This window comes from Lutra lutra, chromosome 1 (genome assembly GCF_902655055.1).
Source record: "Lutra lutra chromosome 1, mLutLut1.2, whole genome shotgun sequence".
Classification (NCBI taxonomy): Eukaryota; Metazoa; Chordata; class Mammalia; order Carnivora; family Mustelidae; genus Lutra; species Lutra lutra.
In genome coordinates, this window is record NC_062278.1 from 210,818,424 (window position 1) to 210,838,012 (window position 19,589).

The 19,589-nt window shown below is 59.1% G+C and overlaps 1 protein-coding gene across 2 annotated transcripts; it reads left to right on the plus strand.

Moving 5' to 3' along the window:
* Positions 1-867: 867 nt before the first annotated feature.
* Positions 868-19,409, plus strand: CHERP (calcium homeostasis endoplasmic reticulum protein). 2 transcript variants are annotated; one of them, XM_047698768.1, is made up of 17 exons: positions 868-1,019; positions 1,329-1,502; positions 4,672-4,856; positions 5,902-6,039; positions 6,341-6,492; positions 8,072-8,216; positions 8,322-8,411; positions 9,782-10,031; positions 10,748-10,923; positions 12,798-13,233; positions 14,337-14,575; positions 15,553-15,686; positions 16,469-16,555; positions 16,918-17,061; positions 17,146-17,262; positions 17,738-17,832; positions 18,097-19,409. In XM_047698768.1, the coding sequence occupies exons 1-17, from the start codon at positions 995-997 to the stop codon at positions 18,288-18,290; spliced, it is 2,781 nt and encodes a 926-aa protein (XP_047554724.1). In that variant the 5' UTR covers positions 868-994; the 3' UTR covers positions 18,291-19,409. The 2 variants fall into 2 exon arrangements, with proteins under 2 accessions (XP_047554724.1, XP_047554734.1); XM_047698778.1 differs by having other exon boundaries at positions 8,105-8,216.
* The last annotated feature ends 180 nt before the right edge of the window (positions 19,410-19,589 follow it).

Genomic DNA, 19,589 nt, shown 5'->3' on the forward strand with positions numbered 1-19,589 from the left:
ATTTGCTATTTGGGCCTTTATAGAGTAAGTTTGTCGATTCCTGGCCTAAAGCATTACCTTGCATTGAGAAGGCAATCCATAAGCGTCATACGAATAAGTTTGTAGCCAAAAAAGAAAAAAAATGTTTCTGAAATATATGGACATTTATTTGCGTAGAAAAAATAGGGAGGTATAGCCAACCAAGTGTTAACAATGGCAATCTCTAGAAGGTCGGATTACGGGGACGTCCACAGTCTACGCCCGCTAACATTTACTGCTGCTTGTCATCGTTCTTTCCCCACCTGGAGCACACGTTCACGTCGTCATCATTTGAGACGCAATCCGACTTCATCTTTGAGGAAGGCGCCGTGCCCTCTGGGCGCGCAATTTGGAAGGCCGGGCACCCGCAGGTCGTGGCCGGCGTGGGTGAGGGTGGGGTCCCCCTGCCCCAAAGTCTTCCTTACCAAAGCGCTGGGTCGAGCGAAAGACACTGAGCGGGAGGATCTTGGGAACCTCAATAAGCCCAGTCCCATCCCCTCCAAGCCCATCGCCTGCCCGTTCTACTTCCCGGCGTCGCGGCCCGGGAGCCTCCCGGACGCACGTCACCTCGTAGTCTTCTCACCGCAGCCCAGCGGGAAGGAACTCCCCAGAGCCCTGGCCCAGCGGAAAAAGCGGCCTGCCAAGCCCGCCGTGGCTAACGGTAGTCTGCGCCGTTCCAGCCGTTCCAGCCGTTCCGGGGCGTAGCGCGACAGCGGCTCACCCCGCGCAAGCGCGGGAAAGCCCCTGCGCGTGCGTATTGCCAACCCCTACCGCGCGCTCAGCCTCGCGCGGCTTCTTCCCGCCCGCCTTTTGCTCTCACTTCCGCGGTTTCCCGGCGACGGCCGTAAGTGGAGGGCGGAAGCAGCCTGCGAGGCGAGCCGTAAACGGCTCCCTCGCGCCACTTCCGGCCGGCTTCCGCAGACGGGGCTGGTAGGCGATCGTGAGGCGCCGGAGGACGTTCCCTGCGGCCGGAGCCATGGAGATGCCTCTGCCGCCCGACGGTGAGGCCCAGCCTGGGCTCGGGGACCGTTTCTTTCTCTCTGGAATCCCTTCTCGGTCCGCCCCGCCTTCCGGGGTTTCCGGGCCTAGGAGGGGGCGGGGCTCGGCCTCCCGGGTTCGCCTGCGGCCTCTCCCGCGGGTCCCCGCATCCCCGGCGCGTGTGTGGCCCCTATCGGGACCCGTACAAGGGCGGCCTCTCCGGAGCCCAGCCCTAGGGACCCCGGCCCAGCGGACCGGGGCTGCGACGCCTGGGCCCCCGGATTTGGGCGGTCCTCGCTGACGCCCCGCGTGGCCTTTTCTCCGTCCTCCAGACCAGGAGCTTCGAAATGTCATCGACAAGCTGGCCCAGTTCGTGGCTCGCAACGGGCCCGAGTTTGAGAAGATGACGATGGAGAAGCAAAAGGACAACCCGAAATTCTCGTTTCTGTTCGGAGGCGAGTTCTACAGTTATTACAAGTGCAAGCTGGCACTGGAGCAGCAGCAGCGTGAGTTCTCTCCAGCTCTCAGGCCGTCCCTTCCAGCGATTCCCTTCTCTGACTCCAGTTCGGGCTCCGCCACAAACCGCCTTCCTGTGGGCCGCATGCTCTGTCTCTGAAAATGGGGCAGCTGCGCCTTCATGATCCCTTCCGCTGTTCCCAGGGCCCTGCACGGAGCGGTTGCTGGGTCCGAGTGTAATGGAGATCGAGGTTATCGATCCTCTTGGGCTCCAGATCAGGGATTTCTCTGTTGTTCTTGCAGATGTGATGACTTAAGTCAGCAGAAGTAGAGTGGCTGTTTCAGTGTTTTTCCAGGGTAGAAGTGAGAGAAGCTGGACCGGGACCCTCCTGGCAGGCACGGTCCAGCACCCTTTGTGAGCTCTGTGGGTCTAGCAAGATTTTTGTGCATTTCAGGTGTTTGCAGTGCAGATCCAAAAGACATGTTTGAGTTTTCATTTTTGGCAGAAGTTTGTCGATGTTCACTGGGCTGGGTATCAGGATTCCAGCCCTGCCCTCAGAAGAGTTTAATATGGATTTAAGAATTACAGCTGGTCTCGAATAATAGATAATCACCTGGGGGTAGGGTCCCTGAGGGCAGAGCCCACCTCTGTCTTGTTCCATGTCACATTTCTAGATGCATTGTTTGAATGAATGAGGTTGAGCCTGCCAAGTGGTTGGGCATTGACTACAAGCTCCCCGAGGCCAACCAGATCTTGTTTGGGTCTTGTGCCCTAGTACGTGGTACTTGGTAGGTGTTCAATAAAAAGCTTGTGAGAAACAGCAAAGGTGCAGTGGCTTGAGTAAATACAATGTGTTTAGGGAGCGGTAAGAGAGATCATGAGAGGCCTAGCACAGCTGGAGCATGGAATGTGTATAGAGGAGGGAAGGGTTTGATCTGGAGTGGTAAATGCCAGGAGGAAGGTTTGGGTTTTCTCCTGCAGTCTAGGGGTTCATCTGGTGCCCAGTTAGGTTTGAGTAGGGGTGGGGGTGATTTGCCTAAAACCGTAGGCAAATTGTTGTGTTACAAAAACGTGTTTTTGGAGCAACCATTCCTTGGCCCCAGCATATCACTTTGGAAACTGCTGCTATAGGTGGCGAAAAGCCACAAGAGAGTTTGAAAGAAGGGAGAGGTGGGTCAGGTGTGTGTGGCCAGTGTGGCCTCTACTGTGGCCAGTAGAGGACAGGCTGGAGGGGCCATGAGTGGAGGCTGCAGACTAGCGAGGTTAGTTAATGGTAAGGTCTGAATTCGGTCAGCAGGTTGAGTCAGAGTGGGCATGGGAGCAAGTGGGGTTAAGGGGTAGAATTCATGAACTGGGACACCATTTGGATATTGACGAGGGTGGCATAACCAGGCAGAGGACAGTGCTTTGATTCATGTGACTGTGAGGGGAGCCGCTGTTTTCTCTGCAAGGGGAGCCCACTCCCTCCCTGGAGGGTCAGAAATCAGAAGCCACTTGGGACTTGGTAATGTAAGGGGGGGAAGGATAGGGTGCTTCTAACGGGAAGATGGGAGTTCAAGAAATGCCTTCTGCAGGCAGCAGCATTTCAGCTGAGATTAAAGGATGTTTGACAGTTAGCCAGATGGAAACAAAGAAGAGAAAAGTTCACAGAGGAAAGAGCCTTGGGAGGGGCTGGGAGTGGAGGGGGCAGTAGCTCAGAGTGAGTAAAGCCCAGGGAAAGGGGGATGCTTGGAATGGGCAGAGGCCAGGGTGTAGAGGAGGGGAGGGCTGGCTGGCCAGGGACTTAGGAATTCTCTCAGAAGCTTCTGGGGAGGTCTTGGAGGATTTCAGGTCTGTGTTGCAGAGCAGGCTTAGCCACGGTGTAGCTGGCACTCCACCTGGGTAGTTTGAGGAGTAAGCCCCAAGGTTCTCCTAGAAGGGCGCTTCACAAAGTCTGGTGAAGGCCTAGTTTTTTATTTTTCGTTTTGTAAAATTTCCAACCTGTTGTGAAAAGTACACTTTTGCAATATACAATAAAACATGAAACGTCGAGTTGCTATGAAGGTGCTAGGAGACTCCTTGGCATTTCTAGACTCATCCGGTCCGGGTTCCACCCGGGGCTTGTCCTCAGACTGCACGTGAACAGCAGCTCTCCAGCCGTGCTGTGGAGAAGTACAGGGGGCAGGACGGGACCCAGGGAGATCAGTTCCAAGGGTGATGCAAGTGACAGCAGAGCCATAGCAGTGAAGGCAGGGACATGGGCTGAGGTGTCATCTAGGAGCATGCCTTTACCACCTAGGATGGCTTGTTAGTGCGGGGCATGAGGGAGAAAGATACGCCTGGACCTTCTGGGCTTCGGTTAAGGGCATAGCCATGCTGGCCTCGGAAGCTGGGAGGGGCTCTGGGGAGGTGGAGCACATGACAAGAGGACACGCGGGCCTGTTTGAGGTTCCTTTGGAAAGACAGTGGGTTGTTTAGTCCTTAATCAGATCTATCGTGCGAGGATTCCAGGATGGAGAGGGTAGAGGAAGGAGCCGTGGCTCCCAGCTCCTGTGTCCCACTACCCTGTGGACTGGCCCAGAGGAGCGGGCAGAACCAGGCACCCCTGCATTCAGGGGTCCGGCGGAGGAAGACAGGGGTCTGGGGGTGGCCACACAGGGCCACATGAGACAAGGACCTGAGACAGGGCAAAGGGGCTGAGGAACAATGTCCGTGGCTGCCCTGGGGTAGGGGGTGCACAGCCAGACTGCTGGGGGGCGACAGAAACGGGAGCGAAGAATTGAAGATGAGTCTCAGTGGTAAGGTGGGTGGCAGAGGGACGTGGGGCAAAGGGAGCGTTTTTAAAGATCGGAGCTGCTCAGGAGGTGGCGGGGTCGGGACTCGAGAGATCCCCTTGGGGAGGGCTGTTTGTCTACCAGCAGCCATGATCTGGGTTCAGCAGAGGCAGGGGCCTAGGTGAAGGGTGTAGGAGGATGTGTGTGGTCGTAGCTGGAAGGCCAGTGGGCCAGGCCAGATGGTGGGTGGGAAAGGGGGCAAGGTGATGTCACACTGGAAAGGGTCCAGGGCTAGGACCCTGTCAGTGGGGGGGCAGGGCAGGAGGGGCCAGGCACAGAGTGAAGGGTCTGCAGCACCGCGCAGGGGTCCTTGTGGGTGGGAGTCTAGGCAGGGGTTGGAGCTGCCAGAGCGGCAGCTGAGGGATTGCCTCCTCATGGGGGCCACCTTTCCTCCTCTCCCACCAGTCATCTGCAAGCAGCAGGCCCCAGAGCTGGAGCCAGCCACGGCCTTGCCCCCCCTGCCCCAGCCCCCGCTGGCCCCGGCTGCGCCCATCCCGCCAGCCCAGGGAGCCCCATCCATGGACGAGCTCATCCAGCAGAGCCAGTGGAACCTGCAGCAGCAGGAGCAGCACCTGTTAGCCCTCCGACAGGTACGGGGCCTGCTCCTCCCCACCCCCTCCCCTCCTTCCCTCTGGCCCGAGCTACGTGCCGGGCCATAGCAGCATGTTGCATAGCAGCAGGCAGAAGAATGCTTCACCACACGTGGGCCGTGTCTCCCCTGGGCTGCCACCACCTGTGGTGTTTTAGCTCAACCCCTGACACCGGACACACTGTTGCTGCTTCTTGTGGGTGAAATGATTCCACAAGCTCTCTGCTCAGACACGCTTTGTGCGGGATGGACACCCGTGGGTGGGGCCACGTTAGGAACCGTGAAGTAACTGTGCAGGCCAGGTGGCCTCTAGTGCCCTTGGCTCCAGCTCCTGCTCGCTAGGTCACCCCAGGCTGTTGTAGGGAAGGACCCTTTTGTCTTGGTTAGTCATCTGATTTTTTGGCCAAAGTACAATAGGATGAATCGTTTGAAAAACAAGACAAGTAAGAAACAAGAGCTCTGAAGCACCAGCCCTGCTTTTATTATGGGATGCAAGATGTAAAATTACCATCATTCTGCTGAAAACAACTCTAGAATGTTCCCCCTTAGTTTCCACACAGCGCTAGTCAGGGACTGGGGGGCCTGACTGCCCAAGCCTGCAGCAGCTCTGGGCCTCCGCCCCTTCCCAGTCTGCGGATCTAGTCGGTGAGGCCCGCGTCCCAATTTAATTCCCATTTCCCTGACTGCTAGTGTGGTTGCTCACCTTTCCCTTGACTGGTGACTGTTTGGACGTCTTCTCGGTGTTGTCGTCTGTCCACCCCTCTCCCTCCGTTTTCTTTCTGTTTTTGTTGATTCGCTGAGGTTCCTCGTTCTTTTGGGTGTTTGTTCTTCCATCTGTCACCTCGGGGCAGACATCGTCTCCTGCTGTGTCCTGGCTTGTTTTATCCTGTGTCTGCTGTGGTCATGGCTGTGACCATGACTGCCCCAGGAGCCTGTCTCGGGGTTTGAGTGTGACATCCTGGCACCGGGAGCAGGGCACCGAGGGGCCAGGCCCTCCCGGGGCCGAGGTCCTCCTCACGCAGTCTCCATCCTGCTCGGCTTCCTAGGAGCAGGTGACCGCGGCTGTGGCCCACGCCGTAGAGCAGCAGATGCAGAAGCTCCTGGAGGAGACCCAGCTGGACATGAATGAGTTTGACAACCTGCTGCAACCTATCATCGACACCTGCACCAAAGATGCCATCTCGGTGAGGGCAGGTGGCAGAGGGGGGCTGCTCCCAGAACGGGTGTTCCCGATGAGGGGGAAGCTCCCAGGCTGGGCTGCTCCAGGGGAGCCCTGTCTCTCCCTTGCCTTCCCTCTCAAGCATGGGGCGGGGTGGGGGGAGTGGGGCGGGACAGCCTGTGGGCAAGGTGTGCTGCTCCCGGGGCCGAAGGCAGGTGGCAGTTCAGCGTGCCCCTGAGCCCTGGGATGCTGTGCCCCCGGGCTATGCCCTCGCGCCCCCGTGCCCCCGCACGCGCCCCGACTCACCGCCAGCCTGGCTGTTGCAGGCCGGGAAGAACTGGATGTTCAGCAACGCCAAGTCCCCGCCGCACTGTGAGCTGATGGCGGGCCACCTCCGGAACCGCATCACGGCCGACGGGGCGCACTTCGAGCTGCGGCTGCACCTCATCTACCTGATCAACGACGTCCTGCACCACTGGTGAGGGCCCCGCCGGACTGCGCCTCTCCGCTCGCGCCTGCCAGCCCTCTGCAGGGCTGCGCTCGTAGCCTGGCCTGCCCGGGGACTGGGGGGGTCACTTGTCCAGAGACCCCAGAGGAGGGTTGGTCTGAGCCATGAGCTCACCATTGGAGGACACCCTGCGCCCCTACATCTTGGCCCCATCACTGGGGCCACTGTCCCTTCCTCGCTGTCCTCGGGGAAGCATCTGGGTGTCTTTCCATGTCCGTCTCTCTCCAGCACCAGCTTCTCTGCGCGTGATCTACACACAGACACAGCCCTGTCCCCTGACTGCGCTGCTGCAGGATCCCTCTCAGGGGTCCTCTCTGCTACCCTCTCTCCCACCCCTCCCCCCAGCCCTCCCGAGGCTAGGCCGGTGTTTCCAGCGTCTGCTACCTCGATCCTAGAGGGTCACTTGACAGACCCTGACAGCTGGGCCAGAGCAGGCCTGGGGAGGGGACCGGCGGAAGCACACGTTGTTGGTGGCGAGTTTAGTCCTTAGCCGTCCAGACTGGCTGCCAAGTTTGGCTTTGAGCTTGGCCTGGCCGAAGGGGACAGTTCCCATGAGAGCAGCAGAAATGGATTCTGCCTCTCCCCGACCCTTCCCCCGTCTTGCCCCATCGCCTGCTGCGTTCGTGCAGCCTGGGTCCCTGCCCCCCGCTCCCTGTTTCCTGTGCCACACAGGTGGCTCCGTTGCCACTTGGCCACTCCCTGCCTCATCATTCCTTTATTCCTTTGCTATTGGGAGACCGGCAGCTGCTCAGAACCTTCTTTGCTCTTCTGCTTCCACCAGCCGCTGTGCTGACCAGGGTAGCTCTGCAGAGACACAGCCCATGGCTGGCGGTCGTCCTGCAGTGCTCCTCTTGAGTTGTGCTCTGTCTAGAAGCCCTGTGCACTCACCCTGTCCTCCCCTCCCTCCCCTCCCCTCTCTTCCCTTTCCCTCCCCTCCCCTCCTCTTCCCTGCCCTCCCCATCCCCAGCTGACTCTGAGCACCCTCCGGTGAGCTTGGCGATGGGAGGGCTTCTGGCTGCTCGCCTCCTGCCCTGCTTCCTCCTCTAGGAGACACTACGTGTGCCATCAGCCTCTACCACTCTCCATGCCCATTCACATGTGCAGCGCCCCGGGAGGATGGGAGGGCAGGCTGCCTCATGTCCCTAGATGCCTGGCCTGTCTGGCACCCTCCCTCTGGCTCCTAAAAGTGGGGCTCAAGCTGAGGTCTTGTGCGTAGGGGGTGACAGGACTGAGTGAGGCCATGTGGACAGCTGGGGCTCCTACGGGTCTTGGGTCTATGGGTCCTTGTGTCCTTGTGCCTCCCTGGAGGGAGGGCTTATTTTACTGATCAGGAGACCAAGGTGACAGCCCTTGCTCTGAAGGTCCCCAGGCTGTTCTTTTCCTCCTTCCACTGCTGTCCGTCTGTCCCTTGGGCCCAGTCGCCAGCACAGGTCTTAAAGGGAGCCCAGCCCTTGTCCCAGCTGGGTTGGGGGCCCACGTCCCAAGAAGGCAGAGGGTGCTGTGGCTGGAGCCGCAATGGTAACGGGCGCGTGGCCGGGTCCCGCCCCAGGGCCCTGACGCGCGGAAGGTCTCTCCCTCACAGCCAGCGCAAGCAGGCCAGGGAGCTGCTGGCCGCCCTGCAGAAAGTCGTGGTGCCCATCTACTGCACCAGCTTCTTGGCCGTGGAGGAGGACAAGCAGCAGAAGATCGCCCGGGTATGTGGGGCAGCGGGAGAGGCGGGGGGGGCGGGGAGAGGGACAGGGTGGTGGGGATACTAGGTTTCCTGCTGACGCAGCCTCTCCTTCCTCCCCTGCATCCAGCTCCTGCAGCTCTGGGAGAAGAATGGCTATTTTGATGACTCCATCATCCAGCAGCTACAGAGCCCAGCCCTGGGGCTCGGCCAGTACCAGGTGGGTGCCCTCCCCACCCACACGGCTCTCTGGGTGGACATGCCCAGAGGGTGTGGTGGCTGCCACCGCAGCACATTCCCAGAAGTCATGTGGCCCCCAGCTCCCTCCTGGGGAACTGGCGATTTCAAAGGCCAGGTAGCACTTTCCAAATGGGGCTTCCACCTGTGTCTCTGGAATGGTGGTGAGCAGTAGCCTCTGGGGAATCCCATCCCGTCCACTTTGACCACTGAGCCCCTCCCAGGTGAGCCCGCCTGACTTTTCCTGGTGCCCTTGTGGCCAGCTTACCCTGTCCACCAGGCACGGCTCCTGGTGGTGTCTTTGGCTTGTCGGCTCTGGTCCTCAGGGCCAGTTTCTGCATGCCAGAAGCATAAGAAAGCCTCGGTGTCGTCTAGGCTGCTGTGGTCTGATTGTGTAGGCGGCGTTCCCTGTGTGTACGTCTGTCTTCTCACCAGGGAGGCCTCTGCTCAGAGGATGGGGCGGGGGTTGTGCAAGGCGGGCAGGGAGGGCCGCCCAGGTCTCTTCGGCCACCTCTGCTGTGACGCCGGCATCACAGCCCTATCCGCAGCTGCTAGAAGAAAAGGCAGAGCTCACGCCCCCTTTTCTCAGGTGGAAAGCTGTCGTTTTTCTGTAAGGATCTGGTTGAATGTCAGAAGCTGTGTTGGCTGCGTCCTCTGTGATGGTCTTGAGGGCCACCCCCCTGCCGGGGAGCTTTCATACTCAGTCCAGTGAGGAACGCGCGTGTCATGCTTTTAAAATTTCTCCCGCTTGTTCTGTTAAGTAAAGCAACAGACTTACTGCACCTTGTCACAGTGACGTGAACTGCTTTGTTTCTCCTGATTTTCTGCTTTCACCGCAGCTCATGTTTACTCAGCTGCCCTGGTCCCTTTCCCTGTTATCTCACCAAGTTCTCCCCCCAAAGCCTTGAAGGATAGGTCCTGTTGCTCTGTTTTATAGCTGAGGAAGTCGAGGCTCAGCAAGGTTGTGACTTCCTCAAAGCCAGGCAGCGAGTGAGCAGCATGGCCCGTGACAGCGGGCTGGACCACTCGTCCAGGTTGTGTCTGTAACGGTTGAGCGAGAGGATGGGGTGTGGCTCTCTTTGCCCCTTCCTGTGATCAGTGAATCATGGACTTCGCTGTAGCCAGTATCCTTGTCACTGGTTTGGGGCTAGAGTTAGATGATCTGTGCTTGTCAGGACTGTATTTTTGGTTTTACGGGACCATCCCCTCCGTGCCTGCCCGCCCGAGGGACTGCCTCAAATTCCTCCGGCTTCCCAGGGCTCGTCCCTAAGTGGCTCTGGAAGGGCTGGGACTCGGCACCAGGCTCCGAGGCGTGTGTCCTGAGTGTCGGCCACTCTCCTCTCTCTCTGCCAGGCGACACTCATCAACGAGTATTCCTCGGTGGTCCAGCCGGTGCAGCTCGCCTTCCAACAGCAGATCCAGACCCTCAAGACGCAGCACGAGGAGTTTGTCAACAGCCTGGCCCAGCAGCAGCAGCAGCAGCAGCAGCAACAACAGATTCAGATGCCACAAATGGAGGCCGAGGTCAAGGCCACCCCGCCGCCGCCCGCCCCGCCGCCGGCCCCCACGCCCACCCCTACCATCCCACCAACCACCCAACCTGGTACGGGGCTCCAGCCTTTGCCCCCAGAGAAGGGCTCTGGTTCTACCAGCCCGGTTCTAGGATCTATTTCCAAATGCCAGGCCCGGGGGTTTCACAGGCAGATGCCCCCAAACCTTACCACTCAGGTGATTACTTTCCTGTGCAAACCATCCCAGGGAACAGGGGAAAAGCTGCCCAAATCAGTTTTTGAGACCAGGCTTTTACACCGGATGGACAAAGAGAAGGAATTACGGATATCAGGCATCATCCCTTCCAAACAAAGATGCAGAAATACTTCACATCTGAAATCTAACAAAGTATTAAAAAAAAAAAAAAAAAGATGAGGTAATAGGCTTTCCCCCAGGCATGTGTAAAGATGGTTTAGCACTTAGAAGTCTCCTCAAACAACAGATGAGGTAGGAAAAAATGATCTTTCAAGTGGATGAAGAAGATATTTTTAATAAAATTCAGTGATGAAAATTTTTGAGCATAGTAGGTACAGAATAAGTTAAGGTATTTATCTGAAAGCTCTCAAAAGGGGTGTGTCCCGGGTGAGGGCAGCCTCCCTGCCACTCACCGCCTTCCTGGAGGCCATCGGTTTCGGGCAGCTTCACGCAGCCAGGATTTCCCGAGAGGTAAAGGCCCAGCCTGAGTTGGTCCCGGGTGTTACTGAACATGGTTTCAGGAGCCGCCCGCTGACCGTTGCCGCCGCTAACCAGCTTCTTGTCTGGCTCTAGATGACAGCAAGCCTCCCATCCAAATGCCCGGCTCCTCCGAATATGATGCCTCAGGAGGAGTCCAGGATCCTGCCGCGGCCGGCCCCCGGGGTCCAGGGCCCCACGATCAGATCCCGCCCAACAAACCCCCGTGGTTTGAGCAGCCTCATCCCGTCGGTCCTTGGGGCCAGCAGCAGGTATTCTCCCAGACTTGTGGTGGGGGTGGGCAGGCGGTCCCCTGTGTGGGTCCGGGGGCTGGGCTGGGCTGGGCTGGGCTGGGCTGGGCTGGCTTGCTGGGGAAACAGGTTCTGCTGTGGCTGGGCGGGGGCAGGGCAGGACAGTCTGGGCCTCACACCCATGCCCATGCCGACATCCGGGCCTCTTAGGAGCAGTGGTCCCTGTGTTCCTGTGAGGTCTGGGCAGTTTCGAATGGTCCATTACAGCAGGGTGAGCGGGGTTCTGTCCCTTCTGTAACTAATTCAGCCAGCATGGCGCCAACATTCTATCTCCCTGGAAAGAACACTACTCATGTAAGGAAAGGGAAGGTCAGAAGTGTAGGTCTGGCAGTGCTTTCTGGGGCAAAGGTGCTGGTCACTCCCTCTGGTTCTTTGATCTCAGAAACTTCTAGGCCAGGGCAGGGGTCATTTTATCCAGCGTAGCATGACTGGAAAACACCAGAAACATCCGCTTGCTCTCTGGCCCCTGGATCTGATCTCATGGAGCCTTTGGGTGCAGCCCTGGCCTCTCCTGGACATCTACCTTCCCCTTGACAGGACCCAGTGATTGCAGCCTTGCCATGTGACTCTGTGGTGAGGACGGGAGGGAAACGGCTCTGGACTGACAAGAGGGGCTTGTGGCTTTGAGTTATCCGTTGCACTTGTGCCCCCCACCCCCCCTGCCCAGAACCTGAGGTTCGGGAGAATAGATTTAATTTCACAGAAGATTGGGCCTCCCCATAAAGACAGCTCCCACTTACGAGCGCCCAGTGGTATCAGGCATCTTATGGGTACCCTCTGATGAGGGAGCAGTTCTCATCCCCATCGTGTAGGTGTCTCAGGGTCACTTCTGGGGACTGGTAGGTTGGGCTTCGGACAACAAGGGTCCCCTTGCTGAGGGTCTGCCTTGGGGCAGAGGTACACTTGGTCTGGCCTGCCCACGTGGGATCTTACACATTTTGAAATAACATTTTTTAAATATTAGTTTACCGATCAATGTATTGATTTGATTTGATTTCGGGTATGTGGGGCTTGAACTCAGTGGCCCCGAGATCATGATCTGAACTGAGAACAAGAGTCAGATGTGTGACCGACGGAGCCACCCAGGTGCTCTGAAGTAATAACTGTATTTAGAATGTGGCTTTCTAACCTCTTGAAAGACCTGAGGGTGTGGTGTGACCCAGGTCCACCTCTGCTGGCAGTCAGCAGGGCCAAGCATCTGTAACCCTAAAGATGGACCCCCTGGTCATCCAGTCCTAGGCACATCCCGCTGTGGCCCTGAGTTTGGGGTTAAAATCCCGGTTTCAAGTCTCATAGCAGCTGGGTGAGATCTAGAGCTCATGTTGTCTCCCACCTACAGAAAGACCTCTCCTGAGATGGGGTTTGAGGGCAAGTAGTCACTGTGGGAGCTGACTCAGAAGACCACCCAGAGCAGAGGTTAAGTCACACAGAAGGGGCTGTCATCAAGGCAGGTGTCTGCCATGGGCCCCCGGGGTGCAGCTCCTCCTTGCACTCCGCAGGCCGTGGGGAATGCACCCATGCATGAGCCACCAAGGGGCACAGGAACTGGGACGCGTCTGCCAGCTTCCAGGTCAGGTGGCCAAGCTGGGAGTGTTGGCGTCCCTGGCACTTGGGGCCTGCCCAGCTCCAATGCAGACACAGGAAACCCTCAGCCGAGATGTAGGTCTGAGCCTAGGAGCGCGCACAGGCACCCCAACCCCCACTGCACGGCTGAACAGAGGAGGCCGCACAGCGCCAGGGCCGGTTGCCTCCACGGCTGGAGAGCCACACCGCAGACGCGTGCCTGGCACAGGCCAGGCCTCGGGAGGGGCTCACGTCAGTTCTTTGCCTTGCAGCCTCCCGAGCAGCCGCCCTACCCGCACCATCAGGGTGGGCCGCCCCACTGTCCCCCCTGGAACAACAGCCACGAGGGCATGTGGGGCGAGCAGCGTGGGGACCCCGGCTGGAATGGCCAGCGTGACGCGCCCTGGAACAGCCAGCCCGACCCCAACTGGAACAGCCAGTTTGAGGGCCCCTGGAACAGCCAGCACGAGCAGCCGCCCTGGGGCGGGGGCCAGCGTGAGCCACCCTTCCGCATGCAGCGGCCGCCGCACTTCCGAGGGCCCTTCCCGCCCCACCAGCAGCATCCGCAGTTCAACCAGCCGCCGCACCCCCACAACTTCAACCGCTTCCCGCCCCGCTTCATGCAGGACGACTTCCCCCCACGGCACCCCTTCGAGCGGCCGCCCTACCCTCACCGCTTCGACTATCCCCAGGGGGACTTCCCTGCCGGTGAGTGCGAGGGTGCCCTCCGTGGGGACCGTCCTGTGTCCGGGAAGCACTTCCCTCTCCTGCTCCTTGCTCCCTGAGGCGGTGCTGGCAGCTGCTTGTGGGAGACCCCACCGCAGTGGCCGCCCCCCACGCCCCCATGGCCAGGAGGGTGCTACTTGACATCAGCTGCAAGACCTGGGAGGTCCCCTGAGTCAGGGTGACAAGCCGGGGGTCATGGGATGGTGTAGAAGTCCCGTCTGGGCCCCCAGGCCCATGACACACACTGGGCTGAAGTCTCGTTCTGCTGCCCACACACCCAGGGAGGAGGAAAGACAGGAGCCTTCTGGAAGGACAGTCGCTTGCAAGCTCCACAGCAGGCAGGCAGGGCAGGGATGTCTAGGGCCCTTCCCCGTTCCCTGTCCCGCTGTTTTTAGCAGCTTTTTTCATTGCGTTTCTTGGAAGAATCTATAGAGTTGTTGGTTTTTTTCTTTTTAAAAAAAAATGTATTTCTACTCTATTGCCGCTTCGATTTTTGCTTTAAATTCCATTCTTGGCTATAAGTTTAGCCGAGACCAAGGAGCACATGTATTCGCCGATCCACACTTCCCGGGGCCGTGGTAACAAAGTGTGCGTGGTGGGCGCTTCCCCCAGCTCTGGGGGCTGGAAGTCAGAGACCTCTGGGTCTTCTCCCCGTCATCGTGTCCTCCTCCCTCTGGGCGCATCGGTGTCCTGCCAGTTGTGTCAGATCTGGGTCCACCTGCGGGATCTCACGTCAAGTGAATCACCTTTTAAAAATGCCCCGTCTCCAAAGACAGTGGTAGCGATCGGCCCGTAATGTTGCTCTTTTAAGGTTTTGTGATTTCCCTGGTTTTCCCTTCCATCTTGGATGGTGGTATGGGTGCAGGCCAGGTCACCCCCGGCCCAGCTCCTCCCCACCTAGCTACACGACCCCGGGCAGCATGAACAGGAGAGGAGGTGCTGGGCAGCGCTGCTCAGAAGCGGGTGGTGGACCCTCTCTGAACGCCTCCCACGGGCACTCATCCCCTTGCAGATCATGGCCGTGCTGTCCGCACTGCCCTGTTCACGGCTGCCTGGTAGGCCTGAGAGGAGTTTTTGTTTTGCAGAGATGGGACCCCCTCACCACCACCCCGGCCACCGCATGCCTCATCCTGGGATCAACGAGCACCCACCCTGGGGTGGGCCCCAGCACCCTGACTTCGGCCCTCCTCCCCATGGCTTCAATGGGCAGCCCCCCCACATGCGGCGACAGGGCCCTCCCCACATCAACCATGATGACCCTAGCCTGGTCCCTAACGTGCCCTACTTCGATCTGCCTGCAGGGCTGATGGCCCCCCTCGTGAAGGTAATGTCACCACGGCGAGCGCCCAGCTTCATAGGACATGCTGGTGCTGGCTTCTGGGCCTCCATGTGACAAGCTCAGATGTGGAGCCCAGTTCCCAGCAGGGGACAAACACTGCTTCTCGGGGTCCCTTTCCACTCGTTGCTATGCCCAGCAGACGTGACTAGTCAATAGGAATGTGTCCAAGCCAACGCCTCTTCTTCAACTTGAATTCCTGAGGCGAAAACGAGCAAGGCCTGTGTCCCCTCTGCTCGCTCTCCACACGTCCCTCCCGGTGCTGCATGCTTTGTGGCCGTGAGGAGTGGGCCGGGCCGGGCGCGAGGTGTGGGTCCTCTTGATCTGGGCCCTGGGAAGCTACCTTGTTCAGGGGCTGACAGTGGAGGCCTTTCTTAGAGAATGGGCAGCCTCCAAGCTGGGCCTGCAGGGGACACGGGGAGGGGCAGCGCTGGGGGTGTGCAGGGAGCAAGGCTAGGTTGGGAGCAGCTCCGGAGATGTGCTGGCGGGGCGGGGCGCTTCCTGTCGCTCCTGAGGCCCCATGGGACTCGAAGTTGAGAGGGGCCACACGGGGGTAGCAAGGGGTGCGAGCTGAGCTGGCTTCTGGCGACGGGGTTCCCTGGATTGGGCGGAGGCTGCTGTGACCTGGGAGGGGGCCCCGGGATAGAACTTGGGAGCACAGGGCAGAAGTCTCCAGGTGGCAGCATATGGGATCCCTGTCGTGTCTCAACTTGGAGGATGTGCGTCACATGTTTTCTGGAGAGAGAACTTGGCCCCAAAGCAGTCTTCCGCCACCTCGCCTAAGAGTCAGATCATTGGTGTGGCTGCAGCCTTGGTGGGATTCCCTAGGAAGGGCAGCAGGAGGAGCTAATGTCCAGGGTAACCCTGTATCCCCCAACCCTGCTCCCCCAGTCACCGCAGCACCCTGGGAGGGCATGAGGGGGGCTCTGGCAGGGTGTGTCTGAGAATTGTGTTTTCCTCTACAGTTGGAAGACCATGAGTACAAGCCTTTGGACCCAAAAGACATCCGCCTCCCACCCCCCATGCCGCCCAGTGAGAGGCTGTTGGCAGCCGTGGAGGCCTTTTATAGTCCCCCCTCCCATGACAGGCCCAGGAACAGGTATGGCGCTCGGGGACCAGGGATGGGGTTGGGCTGGGATTAGGGTCCTCTGTCCCCTTCTCCTGGTCTGACTTTTGCCTGGATTGGCTTCATGAGAAAGACTGCTAATGAGCACACCTTCTGCCCCAGGTGGTATGAGGCCCAGCTGAGGAAAGGGGGCAGGCTGTACAGCGCTAGGCCGAGTTAGGGCCCATCTCCCCCCTGGCTGTGGGTAATGTGTGTCACACGTATGGTGGCTCTCAACGAAGGGCCTCTCTAGTGGGGACACATTAGAGCAAGTTGGCCTTTCAGGTGTGGCGTGTTTCAGAAGCGGCTAGCAGCTATGTGCCCCAAGCTTTGTCATGAGAACCCCCTACCCAACCCCACCCCCCACCCCTGCCAGGACACCCTCCAACAGACTCGTCACCAGTCCAGCTAAAACCACCTCCTGCCCTGTTCTGGGCCACAGGCCTGTCCATCTAGGAGTCAGAGCTCCTTGTCCCCAGTTAGATCATAGGCCATAAGAGCCACCTGAGCTATTTCGGGAAACATCGATGTGGAAAAGGCATGGGAGCCAGGCCTGTGCCCGGCCTCTCTGCTTCCCAGCGGGCAGCCCAGCCTCAGCCTGCTTCCCCGCGTGAGGAAGGGCCGCTCGTGGTGCTGGACCCGGCTCAGCGTCCGAGGGAATGAGGGAGGGGAAGACTGCACACCTAGACCCGTGCCCGGTGGGCTTTACTCCTGCCACGAGTTCCCTTCGGGAGGGAGGCTGGCAGAGTCACACAGGAACCGCCCTTGTCTTACAGCGAAGGCTGGGAGCAGAACGGCCTCTACGAGTTCTTCCGAGCAAAGATGCGGGCGCGGCGGCGGAAGGGCCAGGAAAAGCGCAACAGGTGAGGGCCCGGGTGCCCATGCATGGTCAGCCTGCGTCGCGAGCTAGAGCAGGCCTCTGCCAGAGGCACTGTTAGACACCCCGGCAGACCTGCCATCCAGTCACGCCCTGGGCCGTCCTGGCTCCCCTGACGGGCAGATGGAGGGAGGACCTGTCTCTGCTTGGTTCTGGGGTGGGTTTTCCCCGCAAGGCCCCAGTGAAAACCTAAGACGCCAGCCCCAGCGGGGTTTGCCGTCATGTGTGATCAGCTGTGCCCTGGAGCCCAGTCCTCTGAGGGGAATGGGCAGGTCTCCACCCAGACCTACCCGCCTGGGGTCTTCCGGAAAGTTCGAGGTGCACCACTCACCAGGCCTCTCTCTGCAGCGGCCCCTCCCGGTCTCGGAGCAGATCCAAAAGCCGAGGGCGCTCTTCCTCCCGCTCCAACTCGAGGTCGTCCAAGTCCTCCGGCTCGTACTCCAGGTCCAGATCGCGCTCCTGCTCCCGCTCCTACTCCCGCTCCCGCTCCAGGTAGGCAGGGGGCCGTGCACGTGGACTGGGGTCCCTCGGTGGTACCCATGGCCACACCCACCACCTGCTCTGTCCTCCCTGCAGGAGCCGCAGCCGGTCCCGCTCCTCCCGCAGCCGCTCCCGCTCGCGCTCGCGCTCACGCTCCAAGTCCTACTCCCCAGGAAGGAGACGTCGGTCACGGTCCCGGAGCCCCACCCCGCCGTAAGATTTCTGTCTTAACTGTCCAGCGACCGCTGGTAGCGCTGGAAGCCTCTGATGCTTTGCTGTGAATGTTGAAAGCTGTCGCTAGAAGATGTGCCCCCGGTGGCCCGTGCCGAGGCGGCTCCTCAGGGACCGCGAGTTCTAGCACAGTGACAGTGGCACCTCACCTCTCACCTCGCTCGTACCTTCCGTGGTAACGTTGTAAAGCCTGAGGTAGCGGCAGGCTGTCTCTCAGCCGTCAGGGGTTCTGTGCGACCTGCCCTTGCCACTCAGTGTGGGGCAGGGCCCGGGGTAGGAGCTCCCCTAGCCGGCTGGCGAAGATGACGAAGAAGAATGCTAGAGACCCAGGATGTGTGTGTGTGTCCCTCTAACACTGGTGAATGTTCACACGCGCCACACGCTGTAATATTCTAAGTTTTCATTCCAATAAATGTATCAACTCTTTTTTAAAAAACGTAACCTGTCTTAATTTTAGTTCCTCGGCTGGTCTGGGTTCTAATTCAGCACCTCCTATACCTGATTCAAGGCTCGGGGAAGAGAACAAAGGACATCAGATGCTGGTGAAAATGGGTAAGGTTCCTGGGAAGAACCACCACCCGCTTTGGGCTTTCGGGGCTGGGGAGCCAGAGAAGGTTCCGGCTCGCTGCCAGAACTGGAGAGGGTGAAGCCGCACACTTCTCGCTGGGCGTTCTCACCACAGCAGTCTCACGTGTGTAAACCACACGGGCGCATGTCATTCAGCTCTGCACAGGAAGTCTTGTTTAAGTTCATGGATAAATGGGCCAGATTTCGACTTCCGTGCGTTGTAACCGCCCTCCCCCCTTTCTTCTTAAGGCTGGAGTGGATCTGGTGGCCTCGGCGTGAAAGAGCAAGGGATTCAGGACCCCATCAAGGGGGGGGACGTCCGGGACAAGTGGGACCAGTACAAGGGTGTGGGCGTGGCCCTGGACGACCCCTACGAGAACTACCGCAGGAACAAGAGCTACTCCTTCATCGCCCGCATGAAGGCCAGAGACGAGTGCAAGTAGGCGCTCCGCGGGCAGGAGCCGCGCCTCGGCTACTGCGTTGGGCCGTTGGGAACTTCCTGGCTCCCTGGCAGTGACAGACTGTAGGGACAGCTCGGGGGAGCAACAGAAGAGAAGGAAGACACTAGATTACCTAGGGAGAGTGCCATGCTCCAGAGCGTGGAAGGCCCCAGGCCCCGCCTGCAAACCAGCTCCCCGCAGAAGCCAGAACCCACCCGGAGATGCCCCGGCCACCCAGCCACGAGCCTCCTTCCCTCGACAGAGAAGCAAGAAACACGAGAGCCTCCAACCCTGGATACGAAGCCCCTCGCCTGAAGGCACGGCCGTTCCGCACCTCCCCGCGGTCCGCTCTCGGGCCTGGAGGAGCGTGGAGGACAGGCCCCAGGCCGGGCGCCGCTGACACACAGAAAAACAGACCCTTTCTGATTGGCACTTACACAGGGCTTTCATTTTTACTCCAGATGTTTAGTTGTAGAGAAGGGAATGTTGCTCTAAGAGGATCCCAGTGAGAATTTGGAACCTGATTCCTCTTAGGGCGTGCTCACGGCCCGTAGTTCAGTTAACTTTAGTTGTTTGAGTTGAAATTTTTTCCCCAAACGTTAGCCACTCACGGTCCCTGCAGAAACAAAGGTTCTAAGGAAGCTGATCTGAGGCATCTTCAGGTCATGAAGTGACGCCCTTGGAGAGCCTGTGCCCTTAGCGTCTCTGCTTGTGTTTGTCACTTAGAGGAACCCAACACCAGCGCTCGAGTGGACGGCCCGCCCCGAGCCGGGCTGGGGAGAGCAAGCCCCGCCGCGCCTCGGGCCCACCCCACCCCGCCGCCGAGGGGGCCCGGCTGGGAGGGTGGTCTGTGGGGACGGGCCGCGCCTGGCGTCTCTGGGCAGCTCGTGCGGTGCCGTCTCTTTGTACAGAACATTTTTCAGAAATTCTTTTCAGTAATATGCAGAGTCCTCTCCAACTTTTCAACCTGATGTGATAAAATAATTTGATTTTGTTCTAGATTTCCTGTAGCTGTGAATTGTTTAAACGTGTCTGATTCAGGATAAAACGTAAACACGTGCTGTTAACGATTTCTTGTGGATTTTACTGTTTTGCCTTCAAATAAAAACTTTTTTTAAAGACCTTTTTCTCTGTGTGTTCACGTTAGAAGCGTGCTCTGGCTGAGTCTGGAGGGGGCGTGCCCGGTGCGCCTGTGCTGTCTGAGTTGTGCTGTCCGCTCAGAAGCTGGGCCCTGGCGCGTCCCGCAGGTGTCCCCAGCGTGGATGTCTCGTGTGGGCTCCTCTGGAGCAGACGGGGCTTCTC

Coding starts and splice junctions, on each gene's coding strand:
- CHERP (XM_047698768.1), top strand. CDS start 995: ATGGAGATGCCTCTGCCGCCCGACG. Junction 10,924..12,797: donor GTCCTTGGGGCCAGCAGCAG/GTATTCTCCCAG, acceptor TTTGCCTTGCAG/CCTCCCGAGCAGCCGCCCTA. Junction 16,556..16,917: donor GGCCAGGAAAAGCGCAACAG/GTGAGGGCCCGG, acceptor CTCTCTCTGCAG/CGGCCCCTCCCGGTCTCGGA.